Source organism: Podarcis filfolensis (genome assembly GCF_964270895.1).
Source record: "Podarcis filfolensis genome assembly, chromosome: 5".
NCBI lineage: Eukaryota > Metazoa > Chordata > Lepidosauria > Squamata > Lacertidae > Podarcis > Podarcis filfolensis.
The window spans coordinates 38,251,936-38,271,193 of NC_139608.1; the positions used below are offsets into that span (position 1 = coordinate 38,251,936).

The following is a 19,258-nucleotide window of genomic DNA, read 5'->3' on the forward strand; positions in this document are numbered from 1 at the left end:
CTCTGCTGGATAGGTATGGCAATACAAAAATGTCCTTGCATTTATTGATTTATAAACAATATTTGAATAAATTTGTGTCATGCCCCGACCAAGTCTTAACAGCACTGACTTTCCATGTTTGCATAATATTGGTTTTTTCACTTTCAGTAAAGAATGAGTTATGGCCATTTGAGGCAGCTGTGAAATCTCTGTGGGAGGGCAGGGAAAGAAAAATATTTTAGGATCTACATAATTATATTGCACTAATGACAGGGAGTTGTCAAAAACCAGACAAAGAGTCAGTACACCCAAAGCCAAAGTGCTTAAAATATGGGAAGTGATATAACAGGTATTACCAAGCTTCGGCCTTTTTGCTTGCTTCTCATCGGGGTCTTCAGCATGCCACCAAGTACTGTGGAAGAAATAGGTAAAACGTTTTAAGAAATGAGGCATTCAATGCAAAGCTGAGTTACTTGTTGCCAAGAGACCCATGTTTTCAGCTGCTGCATCACTTTGTTTTTGACCATCAAATAGTTGATCACATATCTGCAAGCTAAATTTCCCCCTCCGTTTGACAGCACCATACATCACTAAATAGGATGATTCTTTATCTGCAACATTTCCATGCCATTTTGCTAGTATCCTGTGGCAAAAGCACTGAGTAAGGCTGTGCACTGAAAACAAGATTTGGTTCAGATCCACTTTGGCACTTCAGAAAGCAGAATGGTTCAGCATGGACCACTTTGGAGGGCACTTGCTTCATCTCATGCTTTAATAAGAAACTTACTCTGAAAAATCTGAAGCTTCATGTCTGCTCATGGGCTATAACTGGGAAAGTTGTAACTTGTTTCCTTTTTAACTTTGGTTCCTATTTTCCTTCTGCAAGAAGGAATCCTGCCGTTGTTATTCTTACAAACAACGAAGATATGCTTTAGTAAAGCCACAGCAAGTAATCACATCCACATTCCTAACAGCAATAAAAGCATACTGACATCTACCTAGAACCATAGCTGTCAACTTTCAGATTTGAAAATAAGGGATCAGCAGCCTCAAAAATAAGGGATCAGCATCCTCACCTGTCCCGGGGACAGCCTATGGGATATCTAACAATCTGGGATAGCAGCGGGAAACGGCGCTGGAATAAGGGAATTTCCCGCAAAAAAAGGGAAGGTTGACAGCTATGCCTAGAACCAATGTCTGTCTTTTAAATACAGCTTGGTGTCTTAAGCATTATTAGCAAGGATGTGTACGCAGCACAAACAATTTTGAAAGTTTGTAAAAACCAACCAACCAACTGTAGAAGTAAAATTTTGCTAAAGTTGAAGATAGATTTTCGGGGGTTGCAGCTATTCATCTAGCTTCTAGTAAGGAAAACTATTGAACCAGAAATATCTGCACCTCTCTTCTCTGGCGTCTTTACCTTAATACAATAATATGCAGATTCTAACAAGCCTGCGTTGCCAATAGACCGAATCACACACACCACTGTGTACACAGCATACATTTAAAGCACATTTCCCCATTCCCATAAATTGTGGGAATTGTAATCTGTTAAAAGTGCTAGAATTGTAGCTCCATAGGGTAAAGTTCCCGGGTTGTTTTTTTAAGAGGGGGAGGGGGAAGGGGGCGTGTTTTAAACGTGCGACGCGCTTGCACCAAAGCCCCGCTGAACACCCAGTCCGGCATTATTGCCAACTCGGGAGAGGCGGCCTGGCTCTAGGCATGAGACCTCTGAGGCTCTTTCATTCAGCTCCCTCAGCCTCTGAGAACGAAGAGGGCCACGCAGCTCCATGCCGGGAAGGGGAGAGCAAGAGGCAAGCAGGAAGGCATGTCCAGCGGCTGCCACAACCGGCCCACCCTGAGGCGAAGCAGACCCTCCCCTCGGGGCCCTGGCTCCAGCTAAAGCCCCCTCTGACCTGGGGTGGCGCCTTTTCCGCGGCCGAGGGAGCGAAGGCTCCGCGTCGCGGCGATAAGGGGGAGAAGGGAGCAGCCAGGAGCGCAGCGCCTGGGAGAGCCATTTGTACATAGGCCTCAGCCACAGCGGCCGGCCCGGAATTGCGTCACTTTCCCGCGACCGGCGCGCAGTCAGTGACGAAGAGATTAGGAAGGGAGGCTGTTTATATACTGTATATCTATATTTCGAAACTTTTCTCTTCACTCGCCGTCTGCTCTAAAAGAAAACAAAGTGTGCGCTTCATATGCATGGTCATAGTATTCTCTCACTTTGGGCCGAGCTCCATGTCTGCAGTCCTGCTCCTCGCGCACCCGTCAGGCGCCTTTCCATTCGGGTCTCTCCTGCCTGATGGGCGCGGGGAGGGGGAGACCCTATTTTATACCACGCGGCTGCGGAGAACATGGGCGGGGGGACCACAGGAGCCAGTAAACGCGGAGAACGCGCGCTTTTTCGCAGCCCTTTGCCTTCCCCACCCCGGTTCCCCTCCACTTATTTGCCTGCCTTTAACTCCCGTCAGCCCTCACCATGGACCGTCCTGGCTGGGGCTGATGGGAGTTGAAGTCCAACAGGAACCCCCCCCCATAGACTCGGAGGCCGGGATGGCGGGGGGCCATTTTTACAGGAAGTTCCGGCTGTGCGTCGCCACGTCCCTCCTTCTCTGTTTGTGTGAGGGACGGGGCGCTGCGTCACGCGGGGGCAGGTCCCGGAGTTCCCCGCGCGGCGCTTTCCGTTCCTCGTCGTTTTCCGTTCCTCCCGGCGGCCGTTGTGAATGCTCCGCTATGCGCTCCCTCGGAGGGTTCTTGCTGGTCCTGGGGGCGGCCACGGCGGCGCTTTACTTGCTGTCGGTGCGGCTGCCCGGAGAGCCGCGCGCGGGGAGCGGGTGAGTGGGACTCTTCCTCGGGGGCTTCGAGGCGGTTGTGGCTTGGCGGGGGCCCCGCTCGTGGAGCTGGGATGCTGCGCTCTTCCCAGGGAGGAGGAGGAGAAGCGAGCCTCGGCTTCATTAATGCCTCAGCGGCTTCTTCTCTCTTCGGGATTGTTGACTTGCACTCACTTGCCCTGAGAGCAGAAGGTCCTGGGTTTCTGCTGAGGGCGCCTGCGACTGTGATTGACAGCGAGCCTAAAAATACACCGCCGCCGAAATCCGATGCTGCCCTTCGCGTGTGCGGTGCTCGGAAATGTGCTGCTGCATGCTCTGAACTAAGTTTAGGTGTGTAGGAAGTTGTTATGAAACAGCCTCGAGATGTTCAAGTGGTCTCGGGTACCCGCTGAAGCTGAAGTGAGTTGGTGCCCCCTTTCACCATACATTTAAAGCACGTACACACTAATAATCCTGGAAAATGTAGTTTGCTCCTCATGGTACTGCAAATCCCAGCACCCTTAACAAACTGCAGCTCCCAGGATTATTGTTTTTTCGAATGTGGGGCGGGGGGCAGGGAAAGAGGGATGTGCTTTAATTGTGCTTTAAATGTATGGTATGTGTACACAGCTGTAAGTAATGACTTGTGGACTTTGGAAGGCACTATCCTCTTATTCCAAAATTGCTGACAGATTGATTGATTGATTGTAACAAAAGCAGTGGTGCAGTCTTAAGGTCATTTGGACTCTAGACTTAATAGTTGTAACTGGAGGCTCTTCAGATGGTAGTGTGTGTTGTGACACACCCTTCAGAATCTAGCACCACTGAGCATAAGCTGTGTTTCGGTTTTGTTTTTGATGCTGTTTCAAGAATGCTTGTCCCACAATGAATCTGTTAGTCTCTAAGGTATCACAGCATGTTAGAATTTATTCAGTAACATACAGTACTACTCTTCAATCATACATGCCTTGGTGCATATTTCAAATGACTTCTTGCTGCTTGTTCATCCGTCCGTGAACTTGCAGTGGCAAGCTCAGCCACAGAATAGCATTTAATAAAGAGCACTCCACACTTCAGATGCCTTGCTTCAGGCAACATCTTGCTATCTAAAAGTAAGAGTTGTAGAGGTCTTAAAGCAGAAAGGCTTGGGTCTTTCCAGAACAACGAATATAGCTTAGTGAGAATTGAATGATCCTTATGACTGACCTCTGTCAGTAGTTTTTAGGGGATCAGCTTCTCATTGTAGAGAATATCACTGATTTTTCCCTCATTTCCTTTTTACTTTAGGTTATACACATATCAGGAATTTGAATAGCTGTTAAGTTTTAAACAGTTGTAAAACCAGCGGCCTGTCTTTGCCACAAAATCAAAGCTAAGCAGTAGCCCACCATACCCCACAGGTACCAGAATTCACTGCAATTCTTTTCTGCAATTCCTAACTCAGCAAGTATCTTGTAGTAATTAAGGCTGTATTTTTAAAAATGTAATCAACTGTTTGCTTCAGCAAAATATGTTGAAATCTGAACATGATTGTTTCCCAATTTGAATTTTCATGAGCAACTAGCGATATGCAGAACTGATGCATTTCACAGACTGACAAATCCTGAGCACTGTGGAAAAAATACAGCCTAAATTATAACTCTCCTTCTGTGTTAGATTTCATTTAAGAAGGATTCTAACTTTGAATTGCTGCCTCTGATGAATCTCACCAATGTATACTGTACTAACAATTTAATACGTGGCTTGCTTTCTCAATCGTCCAAAGTTCTAGTAACTAGCACCTTCCTTGCTTTGCTGAAATGTTGCACCTTTATGCTCTGTGTTAGCATTAGGCCACAAGGTAAAGATACTACACTTGTTTCTGCTTGAAAAGTTAATTGCTGAGTTCTTGTTGAAACCAAGCAATGAATGAACGAATGGCATGAATAACTGTGTGGTCACAGTTTAAGAGAAGGGCATACTGTTAATGCCAGAGCTATGGCTGATTGCATGGACCTGAAGTATGTTTACAGCCTACTAGATTCTTGAATTGCAGTAAAGGTGTGAGGTAGAGAAGTTTATTAGGCTGACCTGCAGACAAGGATTTAGTTCTTAGAACAAAGGAAGAAGAAAAGGAGCAAGCTGATTACTATCTAAGGGGAACCATATGTTAGTATTCATGTTAGAAGCATGCACATAGACTTCAGTTAAAATACAGATGAAAAGCTCAACATTTATTAAGTTTTATAATTTCTTATCTCTCTCCTGATTTTCCACCAGCATGAGCATGCACACTAAATGACAGTATACTTTCAATATGTTTATCGCTGCTTGTTTCCAACACGCACTCCATTGTCCTATCTCTGAAAGACTGAGGATGGATGACTGGTTGTATCTGATTCTCTATCCCTTCAGTAGTATAGAGGCTTACCTAGAAGCCAACAGGAACTGACCCCACTGACCAATGTCCTTTGTGGCATTTTAAACTGGCCCAAATGACTCTTTTTGAGTGGTGCAAACAATGGGCCTCTGTTTCTGCCTAGTATCCTGTCTTCTCTTGGGGAAGGCATTCCTTTGTACATTTTCTTACAAACTGAACCCCCAGTTTCCTGATGCTTCCTGATTCTTAGTTCCCTCTTCCTGTAAATACACACACACCTGTGCCTACACAGTTGTGTGGTTGAATTGTTATTTTACTGCATTCATAGTGTGCATGTGTTCTGATGAGTGCTGATTTATGCTATTATTCTTGCTGACTATCTCAGGTATATCCAGCTATAGGTTTATTGTTCTTGCCTGGTTGGCATAACACTGTACTGTAGGCTACAGTATTCTGTAACCGCCTGCTGGCCAATTCCTCCCTCTTCTCCCATCCTATTGGGGCTTATGATATTTTATAATATTCACAGCCTTATGTAGATTTAAGTGGTACAGAAATAGAATTCATAGTTTCCAAAAGAAGTTGGGCAACCTGAGACCTGACGTGGCAGTTCCCTCACCACATTCCAGATGATCAGGCACGTGTTGCAAGAAAGCATAGTGCTGTTGCAACTTGGATACTTAACTTTTTTAATTGTCCTACAAAAGCACATGTTGCAATAAATATGTTAATATTTAAGATGACGTGGTATTTCTTGCTTCATTCCCCTTATTTCATAATTTTCCATGTGTTTGTCCATAGAATGAAAACGCCTTCATTGGCAGCGTATGTTCACAACTGAACTGATTATCCTCTTTGTTTATCAGGTCACTAAAGTTTCCCTCAGACCTAGAGGAACTGCAAAAGCTTGCAGAGTTTCTACGGTACTACAATAGAGAACACCATACTTATGTGCTGCTACTGTTCTGCAGTGCCTACCTATACAAACAGTGCTTCGCCATACCTGGCTCCAGTTTTCTGGTATGTATAATACCTGCAAAGCTCCAAGATTTTGGCTTTGCAGCATGCTGCTGAAAACCCATCTGGTCCTTTCCCCCACTTTCAGTGCCTTTGGAAGACTTGCCTAATAACTCCTGGAATGCCACTTAAAAGGTAAAGGGACCCCTGACCATTAGGTCCAGTTGTGGCCAACTCTGGGGTTGCGGCGCTCATCTCGCTTTATTAGCCGAGGGAGCCAGCATACAGCTTCTGGGTCATGTGGCCAGCATGACTAAGCTGCTTCTAGCGAACCAGAGCAGCGCACGGAAACGCCGTTTACCTTCCTTATCTACTTGCACTTTTTGGGGTGCTTTCGAACTGCTAGGTTGGCAGGAGCAGGGCCCGAGCAACGGGAGCTCACCCCGTTGCGGGGATTCGAACCACCGACCTTCTGATCAGCAAGTCCTAGGCTCTGTGGTTTAACCCACAGCGCCACCCGTCAACTAGAGGCTAGATTACACTCTTCCTAGGGCCTGGGCTATTCCATTCACATACAAATCATGTTGAATTCTATATTTGTGGAAATTCCCTTAGACCACCCACAGCAGAATTCACTGAGAGCAGGCTTCCTCAAACTCAGCCCTCCAGATGTTTTTTGAGACTACAATTCCCATCATCCCTGACCACTGGTCCTGCTAACTAGGGATCATGGGAGTTGTAGGCCAAAAACATCTGGAGGGCCGAGGTTGAGGAAACCTGACTGAGAGTGTTACTATGCTCTTCAGAAGAAATTGTCAGAGTTCAGCATGCATTATTAATGCCTAAACTTTCCAACAACTGAGATTGTCCTCGTGAATAACTGATTTTAAAACTAAGCTCAGTAACCATCCATGAATGTCCCACCATTCTCTGGCTTATTGCTCAAATACCAACTTCAGTGAAAAAAGGATTAGTTAGCGAGAGGAGGCAAAAAACAAAAAAATCATAATCATAGGGTGTCAATTTCCTTAATTCTGATATTTTGACTTCAAGAATCCAATAAATGTGCACCATGTGTTTACAAAGTTATCTATTGATGGTCATAGCTTTATCCCCACCAGATTTTTTATGTTGCTAACCTATTTTATGATTGTGCACTTTTAATTGTATTTAAAAATTTTATCTGCAAGTCACCAAGAAAATAATGCTATTGAATAGCCTTATATAAATATAGTCAATAAAATACATAAGTAAATGCTAGAATTCTGAATCAACTAATGACTAAGGGAAATAATTTTTTCAGTATATGATTATTTTATGGAGTTCTCTGCAACATGAGTTGATGGCCAGAAACTAAGGTGGCTTTTAAAGGGATAGACATGAATCTGTTATTTATTTTTAAATATATAGTTTGATATAATAAAAAATATCTAATGAAAGGCTTGCAGAAAAACAGTAAAAATACAAGAATAGCAATCAGTAAAATTTTCTAAAAACTAGATAAAAATGAGAATATAATACAAATATATTACAGACTAAAAAATTAAGAGAGTCCGGGTAGCTTGGGTGTAAACCTAAGTTTTTAAGAGGTGTATTATTGTCTTCACCTCATGAATCAGAGGGAAGGCATTCCAGAGTATGTGTGCTGCATTGTCACCATGTAACAACCTGCTGATCAGCCAGCAGGGTCTTCATGAAAGATTGGCTAGGCCTGTACTGGCAAAGGCAATCTACTAGGTATTCTGATCCCAAGTTGTTAAATAGTTTTTAATGTCCACATGAAATGTTATGTGTAAAAGTGGATTTTCCACTGAGCACATCAACAGCTGTCTGGTCACCCCACATGTATCGCATTGCAATAGTCTAATTGATAGTTCCTGATGAGCAGGTCTACAAATGGATTTTAGTTAAGAAAGCTAAGTAGCACCTTCACCTACTGTGTATCTAGCTTCCAGTTGCCAGGGAGGTAGCATAAATATTTTGCCTTTCTGCTCTGTGGACTTCCTGGCTAGAAACACAGTGCCGGACTACACAGACCATTGGTCTGATCTAACAGAGCTGCTCTTGTTTCTATGGTTCATAGAGTCCTTCATGCTTTCCCCACAGTTTATTATGGACTGGATCACTGTCTAGTTTTGCTCTAACAGAACATCCTTGCTGGGGCTCTCTTTGGACCATGGATGGGACTCCTGTTGTGTTCTGCCTTGACTTCTGTGGGTGCCACTTGCTGCTATGGGCTGTCCAATGTGTTTGGGAAAAAATTTGTCACCTACTATTTTCCTGATAAGGTGGCCATGCTTCAAAGGAAGGTAAGTCCCAATCACCTATTAATATTTTGGTCAGTGCTTTGTGACTGGGTAGTGCATTATAGAGTTGGAAGGGACCCTGAGGATCATCTAGTCCAACCCCCTGCAATGCAAGAATATGCAGCTGTCCCATATGGGGATTGAACCTGCAACCTTGACTTTATCAGCAGCATGCTCTAACCAACTGAGCTATTCAAGTCTAGCTGTCAGGAATCTGCAGCCAGTATGTTACAATACAATAGCTGGAATTAACAGAAAACCCTTCTAGTGAAATATATAATTTATAGCTCTTGTAATATCGTAATTGCATATAAAAGGGGATTCCAAGGCTACATTCATGCTACCTATGTAGGCCTAACTACTGAAACAAAAAGGGGTTTGCAGCAACCCTCTAGTCTAGACCAGGTGTAGTCAACCCTTTTTTTACCTACCACCCACTAATGCATCTTTCTTGATGGGAAAATTTCCTTACCGCCCACCAGTGCTCGATGGGAGGAGGATTCAGCTTGTGCCATAGAACCCCCTACCGCCCACCTAGAATCCTGAAACCCCCACTAGCGGACAGTAGGGACCAGGTTGACAACCCCTACTTATTCTCTACCCTTTTTATTATGCCAGTATAGAATGGTTATATAATTTATTCCTCAAACCAGGTTTATTGGTAGTAATATCAGCTCCTTGAGTGCATTGAATACAAGCTAATATTTGTATTACAAAATTTGCGTATGTATGTATGAGTTTGTGTGTACACACACACACAGTATGACCAGATCTTGTTTCTTTTTTGTCTATGGCAGGTGGAAGAGAACAGAAATTCCTTATTTTTTTTCTTGTTGTTTCTGAGGCTGTTTCCCATGACTCCAAACTGGTTTCTGAATCTCACATCTCCAATCCTGAACATCCCTGTTACTCAGTTCTTCTTCTCTGTATTCATAGGTAAGATTAAAAGCACTCAATTTGTCTTAGTACTACCTAATATACTCTTCTCCTCCCTCTTTTCCATTTTAACTGGCAGTGCATGCTTGCTCATTCCCTACCACTTCTAGCTTACCTTTATTGTGTGGGTGTTCCAATTTGATGGACTATTGTCTGGCAGTAGTGGAAATTGCAATGTGATTATAATTGGAGGTATGCCCATTTGTCTGGGAGCCCCTTGAATGGCATTTTAACTAATGTCTGTTGAGCATTACAAACCATAGTGCAAAAAAAAATAGTTATTTGATTTTGATTTGTAGAGAGAGAAAAATACTTGCTATTTTTATGGGCTTTTCTATATTTCTTGTCTCAGGGAGCACCAGGAAAAACTGGTAGAGTTTATAATCCTCCTTAAACACACACTCCCTTAATGTGAAAACTGATGATGTCCCTAAGGTAACATTAAAGTACACCAGTTCTCTGTAAGGTACATACAGAAAAACGTGCTTCTCATAGAGTAGCGTAAGACAATATTTTGTGTAGTGCAGGCTCTTGTTGGGGGGAGATGACAAATACCCTTTAATTGTGCAAGCAATAAACATTTCCCATCCTTCTTGAGCAGTGGAGAATATTCTTCAAGATGCTTAGTCCAAATCCCAAGTACTTTCTCTCTGCTGACCGTTCTTAGTTTTGTGTACATATTTTTCCTTATACATTCCCAAATGTGTTCTTAGCATTTGCATATTCAAGCTCTTACCTTATTCACAGGTCCAAGGCAAGTCTGAAAAATGTGAAAGTTTTGCTTATATGAGTATTCTCTTACTTCTGCAGGCCTCATCCCGTATAACTTCATCTGCGTCCAGACTGGTTCAATCCTTTCACAGATCACCTCCCTTGATGCTATTTTCTCCTGGAGTACTCTGTTCAAGATGTTGGCTATTGCCATTGTGGCATTAATTCCTGGGACCTTCATTAAGAAATTCAGTCAGAAGCATCTCAACTTGGACAAAAATAACCAGAGTGCCCATTTCCTCAATGGGAGAAAGAGTAGCTGAATGGGCTGGGTTAGGACCAGATATTATAGAAGTCTATTTATGGGAAAGGTGCAATTCTCTCCCCCCCCCCCACCAGCCCATTTTGTTTTTACTGAACTTTAAAATCCCTGGTGCAGGCTTGGGCATCTCCTTTCAGTAACACATAGACAGAAAACAATTTCTGCTCTTAGTGTGTGGTTTTTTTAAAATAATTAGACTTGCGAAACTCATTTTTAAAAGGTGCTCACAACTGTTCCAATGTGTTCTGTAACAAGAATACTGTCACTGGAACAGTTTTATGTCATGTGGTTTTGCTACCACTGACTTAAGAGGTTGTAAATGATAATACCTGCCTAGAAATTTGAGGTTGCTTCCTACATGACAGCAAATTCAGGAAAAGATCACATACAAAGCACCCCTTACTGTTGGCAATCGCAGTGCATTCTATGGGACACACGCTTGACTGGCTGAAATACCAGCACCAACAATTGAATCCTATTATCTTCTCTATTGAGGGAACCCATCTTGAGTGATTTTTCCTCCTTCTGCCTGCTTGGGAATCCCAAAGAAGAAAACTAGGTTAATGTAGGCTATGGGAACTATGGAGGCTTGAAGGACTGATTTATTGGTTTCCTTCCCTTGTAGGCTGGAGAAGTGGTGGGGTAATGAAGTCCACATACTGGCTTTGTTCTCAAAGCCTCAATACCTTGGTTACTCTGGCAGCAGCAACTGTACTTACTGTAAAGGTAGAACGGGTTTAGTAGAATTACGTCAGTGCTGTTGCTTTTGCAAATCTAAGAGATCTAGTTAAGGATGGGTAAGATGAGAGATTAAGGAGATGAGAGATTCCACTTCTACATCTGCCTTTGTGGGGAGCTACCGAGGTGTAAAGTACTCCTACAGTCATGTACTGACTGCTGATGAAATGGAGTATCTTCCACTTTGTTGCAATTCCCCAGTGTACTATGTAAAATGGCTCCGGGATATCTCTTTGTTCAGGTTTTGTGTCTATTTTAACCTCCCTATCACTTTTTCTGTGCCTCCTGGAAAACCACATTCTCTGCTTATGCTGTATTTTGTCTTCATTGAATAATGGACATGGTTGTGTCGCTAGTCCATTAGATAATCCACTGCTTAAGGGGAGAGAAAACTTATTTACGAGTGAGGTCATCCTTTTTCCTTTGCTTCTTAAGAGTATACAATCAGCCCAGAGATGAAGCCCTATCACTTCATCTCAGTATTCTGCACCCCACCCCCTTAGAAAGTATTTGGTAGTGGTCAACAGCCACTATTACAAAAATCTTTCATCGAGTTACCTTTTTGACAAGGGTCTAATTCTCACTGAAGTTTTAGAATTGGAAGAGACCCCGAGGGTCAACTGTGAAGTTTTAACTGGGCAAAACCACTACTTCAGAGTGCAGGTGAAGATGCGTCTTTTTATGTTCTATACAAAAACAAATAAAATCCCTTCATATAGAACACTAGGTGTTGGTAAGGCAGCTAACCTAGAACCCCTTTTTGCTGTTCGATGTGACAATCTGACCACCTCAAGTGTAAGTACTAGGCTAACGTTTCAGGAACTCCTGCATGGATTGTTGGGTTTCTTGTGAAAATTATTAATCTACTATATCTGTGCTGGAAGAGGTGGCTTTGTTAAACACTTTGCTATCCTCCACTAAAGTAACGGTCTCATGCTAAACTTGTCAACATTAATGACAAGCTTCTCAGGATGGTATTAGCAGACTCCATGTATGTGCTATATGCCAGAGAGATCGTAATAAACACTGATGTAACAATTGTAGCATTTTGGAACTGAGACAAGGGCAAAAGAAAAATGTCTGACTTCAATTAGTCTGTGCAAAAATTATGTCTTAATCAAGTGCCTTACCTCCTGTGTGTGTGTTTACATGGAAACTGTATTATCAGATAAATGTTGGTGAAAACGGTGGTGTAAGGTGTTGTTTGTATAAAAGGAACACGGTATGTTTAGCTACTTTCCAAGAGTGACATCTAAGCACTGTGCATTTAAGAGCTCCTCCTTTCCAATTTACAGACAAACTAACTTGGGGAAAGTTCTGCTTCCTCTCAGTAGCTTAGCTTCCCCTTTCAGCAAGAAGCCACAAGGTAGCTGTTTTAACTCATTTGCACCTAGCCTATGTTCTCCAGCAGTCCTAGATTCCAGAATACTTTGTACTTGGCCTCCACAAAAGCAATTTGAAGTTATATCCTAATCTTGCCAAGATTTTCCACTGTTTCTGTGTGCTAAGGAAAGGTTCCCTTCACGTAGAACATGGCACAGCCCCCAATGTGCGCTAATCTGATTATCTGGGAAACACGGCAAGTATTGAGAAACTAAGACCGCAATCCTGTGCATACTTAGGACTACAACCTGCTGAAATCAACAGAATTGTGCTGAAAGTGTTGACTGTAAGATCATGTTGTTTGCCACGGAAACACACTCATCTGTTGCTAGAGGAAAAAAGCAGGTAACTGAAGGGGCAAGTGACAGCATACTCCCAAATGATTGTATTTCAGGAAAAATCTATTTAAAGTGTCACCAATCAGAAAATAATACAAGAGAATACACCTTATTCATTAAGCTCCCCCCTAGCTTTTAATGTAGGAGGATAATGTGGACTTTCACTATGTACGCTCTATGAAGTCATTTTCATTATTCTGCTGGCACTATTGACATATACCTTTCAGTATATAATTAGCAATTATACAAGTTATATTGTGGAAAGAGCTGTAGCTCAGTGGTAGACCATCTGCTTTGGATGCCAAAAGGTCTCAGGTGCACTAAATAGACCAACTGTCTGACTCAGTATAAGGCAGCTTCCTATGTTCCTATTGTCCACAAGGTCCTGAAGAGAGAACAGTCTTTGGAAATACAGAACTGCATCCAGTGGTGTGTGGGCAATTTACCAAAGCATCCACTTTTGGGTGTAATACACACAGCTACAGTCGCACAGGACATAAGAGCCTATAAGCACTTGAGGTACACTGGCTTTTTATTCCATGCATCTGTTTTTGATAGTCAGTCTTGTTCCCAATTGTTATACACTGTTCAATACAAAACAAAAAAAATCAAGTTTGCTTCAGGAAGCCATAGAATAGGGAGGAAAAAAAACAGCATATGAAATGATTGTTTCAAATGACATGTAAAACCATTAACTCCCATTAACCACCATACTTGATTGTGCCATAGCTGCACCCAGTAGTTAAGAATGCATTATGAGTTGTGACTAAAACCTAATTAAGCAGCTTGCTTTGAGTTCTCTCTGGTTTGCATTGCTTATTGTACACATACTGCAGATTGCTATCCTGTTATTAGCAAACCCTTAATCAGGCAGTTATAATGTTGTAATGCCATTGGCACAGAATAGTAAAAACACAGCCAAAAGGTTAATCACTGAGGATTGCACACATGGCAATACTGTCTCATAATCTGGATGACATGATTTGTTGGGTTTATGGCTTTCAGTTAAAGGGAACTTTGTTCTAAGAACTAAATCTAGACTCTGCAGCACAAGGCCATCCATTCCACTGACACCCCTAAGATGCTAACAGAGTGTTTACACAAAGACTGAACTACTTTCCTACCCTACAACAAAAATGCACTGTTTTGTTGGTGCCAAGAAAGCATTTCTTGTGCTGCTTGCTCCTTGAACACAAAAGCAACGTAATGTGTGGAAGAAGCATGGTGGCTACCTACCCCTTTCTGCCAGTAAACTTGACACTGCTTTCTAGGGAAAAGGACAATTAAAGTGTGTGTTTCTCTGTACTAGTATTTCCAGCTACTATAGTTTTGTCTGTGTCTGTTAATATTTAATGCTTTGGAGTGTTGTTCCCAGAGAAGAAAGTAGGTATATAGTCAGTACCTTTTATTAGACCTACAGAACAAAGCAGGCTTTTTAGAGCCCAAAGTCACACAAATACCTGAGAGTCGGTTTCCACATTAAAAAGGACTTAGCCCTCACATTTAAGAGAGAGACTTAAAAACATAACCTGCATACTCTAAGAGAACATCAACCATTTAAAATCTCACCTCTGTTAAACCAATATAATTTTGGAGCACAATTCACCATCCATATTCTAGGGTTAGTAAGTCTATCTTTTTGAGGCACAACATTTACAGCATTTTTGTAATACAATAGTACAACACCATGTCTCTGCTTAGGGCCAGGCTACATGCTATGGCGTCACTGGGGCTAGTTCGGCCCCTCCTTACATGAAATAGCATGATCACATGAGATGCTCTGTTCCCAGCAGTGGCAATTACATGGAGTGTGGACTAGGAAACTCACAATATGATGATGCTGTATCATGTGATGAGTGCCCCTAGACATTGCAACACTAGGGAGAAACTCAGCACTGGTCTGGTATTTTCAGCCATTATCCTGGTGGTCATAACATATAGCCCAGCCCTCAGTTAACTATATAAACAATATCACAGCTCTCTAACTTAGAAAACTTGGGTGGCCTAGCTTGATTTTCCTCTCTCTTGAATCTCTCCACAGTCCTGAAATTTGCTAGAATTGTCTAAATTTACAAAAAATATTTGTGCATTTAAGAGTACCCAAAATTTGAGAGTTGATAACAAAAGGTATAATGGCATGGGGAAAATATAAGATAATTAATCTTATTTCTGATTACATTTTCAGCTCTTTTAAAAATGACTTTCAGTTGAGCAAAACCTGTTCAACTTAATTGAAGAAAGAGGAAATGGCTCTGGAAGAATTCTCTCAATGGCACAAATCACAAATACCAGTTTTGAATATTCTACAATTAAGTATTAGATACACCAAAGCACAAGTTGCTAGTTGTTAACACCTGATTTTCATAACCACCAATTTACTAGCTGCCTTAAATTAATGCCCCTTTATTTCAACAGCTCTTTGGGGATCAAAGCAAAACTGGATTTTTTAAAATGGAAAGGACACACACATTTATGAGGAGAGAGCATGTCCTTTGAGACCCCGGTTGTCATAACTTAATGAATTTTCCTTAAACCTTTAAGTATTCCTTCAACATACTATAACTGCAGGATGACATCTACAGATGCAGGCTGTGTGCAAATACCAAAAGAAACAACCAATAACAGACACAAGAGGCCATTAAATCAGACACATTTTCACTAATGTTAAAGACTCTGGGGAGAGGTTGTACTTCAGTGCGAGAGCACATATGTTGAATGCCTAAGACTCCAGGCTCAATACCTCTAATTAAAAGATCACAGGACTTTCCTTTGCCCAAGACCCTGAGAAGTTATGCTTTAAAGCTGACAGTTCTACATTATATATCTGAGGCATTTCATACAAATGCTTCTTGCCCTAGAAAAGAGATGAAGACCACAGTGGGCTAACAATACCAAGTGCTTCATATGGGAAAAGCATCATGCAGCTACTTGTCATTCTTGACACCATCCTCCACTTTGTCTTATTGCGAAAAATGAACTTTTCAAGAGCATAGTCAGCTAACTGGGCTATGAAGGGAGCTACCAGCTGTTAAACTGGAGTCTTTATGCTGGGCTGAGCTGGGGGGAGGAGAAAGAGTGTCTTTATTGCCAAATTGTCTGATTCCATTAGTAAAGCAGACAGTTTCCAATTCAGAGATCATCCAAACAACAGTACGGAAAGGTACCCATAAACGTGAGAGTGTTAGTAATAGCACACTACGGACACAGTGTTAAGACCAGATTAATGGAAGACAATCTTACTCGGCTACGAGTGATTGCCAAAGAAAGGAGAAGAATAAAAGCAAAGCAAAGTAATTGTCCACAGGGGCCAGGAAGAATGTGGTGAAACTCAAAGGAGAAACAAAGGCTGCAAGGTAGTTGTACTGATAGTTTGGATCATGCCAAGAAAGACATGCTTCCCAGAAGAAGCACCAAGCTAGGTGTCTGTGGTGGACTTGACAGGTGCAATAATGTGCTGCTTCCCCAACAGCTTGGTCCATACACCAATGGAATGGTATTTATTGAAGTGTGGAATTAACAGCATCTGTGGGTCCCCCCCAATAAAAGTAATTCACCCTTAAGCTTGCCAAGGAGTACAAGTGACCAGACAGAATTTCCTTCAGAGTGGGCACAGCTCAGATCAGTTTAGTGTAAGCATATTAAGCTTAAGGAATTCTTGTTCAATTTCAAGTGAACAGGGCTTATTTGCTTTTTTGTTGTTATTGTTTCATTCCGATATATCACAATGTTTAGGACTGCAGCTGGGAGGCTAAAGCATGCCAAGAGGTCTTAGATCTGCATCCTAACCATGTCACACTCCATGCACATGCAGCTCAGGACTGCTTTAATTTGCTTGTACGGGTCTACTCCCCATCCTAGTGTCAGTAGGCTGCTGCAGCCAGCAAGATAAGCATGGCCTATAACACATTATTAGGTCACAACATTAAGAAAACACCTTGGCTCCTCCTCCTCCTGGGATAAGTAGCCATGAAGCAACTGAACAGGGACCACCAATATGTTGTGCTACAATAAACCCTGCCTTTAATCTATAGAAATTAAAATAAATAATGACATAACTTAAGATTCATGTAGTCCAGCTACATAATTTTAAAATATGGAATAATTTAACTCATACAATACTGCTCTCTGTATAAGTAAAGAATTTCCCTTCATTTTGCCACTAGACAATTAAAAAAAAAATCAAATCAAATGTAAACAAACAGCATGCAACCCATCTTTGCCCTTCATTTTGGGGGTGGAGAGTGTGGGGTGCAACTGCTACTAACTACTATAAATATGGAAACTGCTAGGATACAATTTTACACTCAAGACAATGAACCGTTCTTCCCTGAATGAACTAGAAACAAATTGAGGGCACAGCCAAAATTACTGGCAGAACTTTGGCTATAAAACCAAAATAGAACATTTTAGTGTTTTTGTTTTGCTTCCGTTGGATATGTCAGTTAAAGGAGCCATAGTTATAAACCTCAGGAAGTTGCTCAGGAAAAATGAGGTATTGCAGAAGGAAAGTGGGATACCATTCAAATAGGAAAGGCAATAGTCTTGGACCCTCTCCAATCCAAAATCCATCAATATGAAAATATGGCTTAGGCTCCCTCAGACCCAAGATGAAGGGCATTCTCTACTCATCATCACATTTCAATGTTACTTTCCACCAGTCACACCACTAAACAAGCAGAGGCCACTTGTTTGGTTCAGGCCAGACTATTCCCTTGGCTTCATCCAAGTACAATACTCCCTTACGGTGTTCAACCTATAGTAGGAAAATTTCCAGTTTCTTCCTTCAGGATAGTCCTCAGGATGTACAGAATGTGCTTTTCCATGGCTTGTGAGTTCTTGATCTTCACTAATTTGATCGATTCATTTTTCATTGAAGGAAGCAAACAAAAGGCAGGTTGGAATGGAGAGGAAGGTAACTTAGAAAAACAGCATCTCAATTTCTCTCTATTCATCAGCCACTCCATGCTGTGTCTCCTGATCTCACAGTGGCATAGTGATGCTGGAAAATGCTGGAGAGAGGCTGAGGCTAGAATACAGCAGCAGGATGTCACAACCAACCAAATGCCAATTTAAAAACACAATTAGTTCCCACTCTCACATGCTAGGGGAGCAGTGACTCAAGATACACCTTTCCAGGAATGTGAACAAGTTCCTATTGAAAAAGTTACGCTGGTTACACTGATGGCATTTGTTCGCAGTTTACCTGATCCACTGCTTCACTGGATGTGATCAAGTCATTGAGTTAACTTCCTTCATTTCCGGTCTTTCAGAGCCGCATGGCCTGGTCCCCTGTCAAAAGTAGCATCAGATCCTAGCCTTATGCATGCTGTCTAAGACTCAAAAAGATTGTTGTCCTTCATAGGCTAGTCTTCTGAACTTCTTTCTGCAATCAATTATTTTGTCTATGGATACAGTTCACTCTTCAGAGTAAAAAGTGTTAAAATGCCAAAAATATGATACAATAGCTCAATTATTCAATAAAATACATCCCTGCCATTCATGATTGAAATGCTCACCGAGAAACCAATTCATCAGAACATTTCTCCAAAGATTCAAGTTATTGCAGATCATCTGGGTGATGGGGTGGAGATGCAGCTTCTCAGAGGAATGAAGAGGGGATTCTTGGGGGAATCAAAATGCCAGTTGATCAAACGACTGAAGGAGGGAGGAGATACATCTTTACCAAGTTGCAGAGCTGCAGGCTTTACTGGTCCTCACTGTTGCATCAGAGCATTCTGCATCTGAAGAGTCACCACCTGATTCTCCAAACTCTCCAGGATTCTGCATCACAAATCCAAGGGAACAACTTTTAAAATCATTTATTGGCATTTTATCTGTAGACAGAATCGTCCCTGGTCCATCTCAAAAAAAAGCGAAAGCGCATCTGAATGTGCAGCTCAGCCTTTCGTTTTCTGGGAATCTGATGCATGCAATAGATTACTGAGCCACAAAATTCCTGACGTGATTCTGGCCATGTCCTTATATACTAGGGTTGCCATATGTACGGATTTCCCCAGACATATCCAGAATACTGCAGTCGGCAGAAGTCTGGGCGGAAATCGGGAAAATGTCCATGAAAATTGGAACGTATGGTAGCCCATGTCGGCAGTGCCGTTTTTGCATAAAAATAGCTCAAAAATTGCATTTTTAAAGCGATTTTGCCCCAAAAGCTTGATGTACTAGTTTTGTTTCTGTAAAAATTCTTTTAAACCCATGGGAAAGCATGCAAATATACAATCCCACACAGATTAACTTTGGTTTTAATCTTTCATTAGTGTGGAGTAAATAAAGCTATTTGTCAAGTTGGCACTTGAGGGAACTGGCACAGCTGAACCCTGAAAAGGCTTCCTGTCTTCTCAATGAACTAAAACACTGGGGAGAAGTAAAACAATGGGACATCAAATAAAAATAGAATGATG

General features: G+C 41.9%; 3 protein-coding genes across 21 annotated transcripts in view; 1 reads left to right on the top strand and 2 right to left on the bottom strand.

Annotated features, from left to right (window-relative positions):
- The window catches only part of SENP2 (SUMO specific peptidase 2), a 19,043-nt gene extending 16,441 nt beyond the window's left edge, over positions 1–2,602 (bottom strand). For 3 of the 8 annotated variants that reach the window (XM_083616300.1, XM_083616301.1, XM_083616296.1), the window contains exons 1-2: positions 1,896–2,064; positions 336–391 (exon numbers count right to left, since the gene is read on the bottom strand). In XM_083616300.1, the coding sequence (XP_083472426.1) occupies positions 336–391; positions 1,896–2,005 (166 nt within the window). In that variant the 5' untranslated portion in view covers positions 2,006–2,064. Of the gene's footprint in view, positions 1–335; positions 392–1,895; positions 2,065–2,202 lie in introns of those variants that run through there. The other 5 variants (XM_083616302.1, XM_083616298.1, XM_083616299.1 and 2 more) reach the window with 4 other exon arrangements.
- On the top strand, positions 2,533–12,303 carry TMEM41A (transmembrane protein 41A; the record flags this gene model as incomplete). Its single annotated transcript, XM_083616317.1, has 5 exons — positions 2,533–2,813; positions 6,015–6,168; positions 8,253–8,414; positions 9,209–9,347; positions 10,158–12,303. 5 exons carry the CDS (start codon positions 2,533–2,535, stop codon positions 10,379–10,381), a joined length of 960 nt encoding a protein of 319 aa, XP_083472443.1. The 3' UTR covers positions 10,382–12,303.
- Positions 12,304–13,353: 1,050 nt separating this feature from the next.
- Positions 13,354–19,258, bottom strand: part of MAP3K13 (mitogen-activated protein kinase kinase kinase 13) — a 43,931-nt gene continuing 38,026 nt past the window's right edge. For all 12 annotated transcript variants that reach the window (XM_083616254.1, XM_083616256.1, XM_083616255.1 and 9 more), the window contains one exon: positions 13,354–18,620. In XM_083616254.1, the coding sequence (XP_083472380.1) occupies positions 18,519–18,620 (102 nt within the window). In that variant the 3' untranslated portion in view covers positions 13,354–18,518. The remainder of the gene's footprint in view (positions 18,621–19,258) is intronic.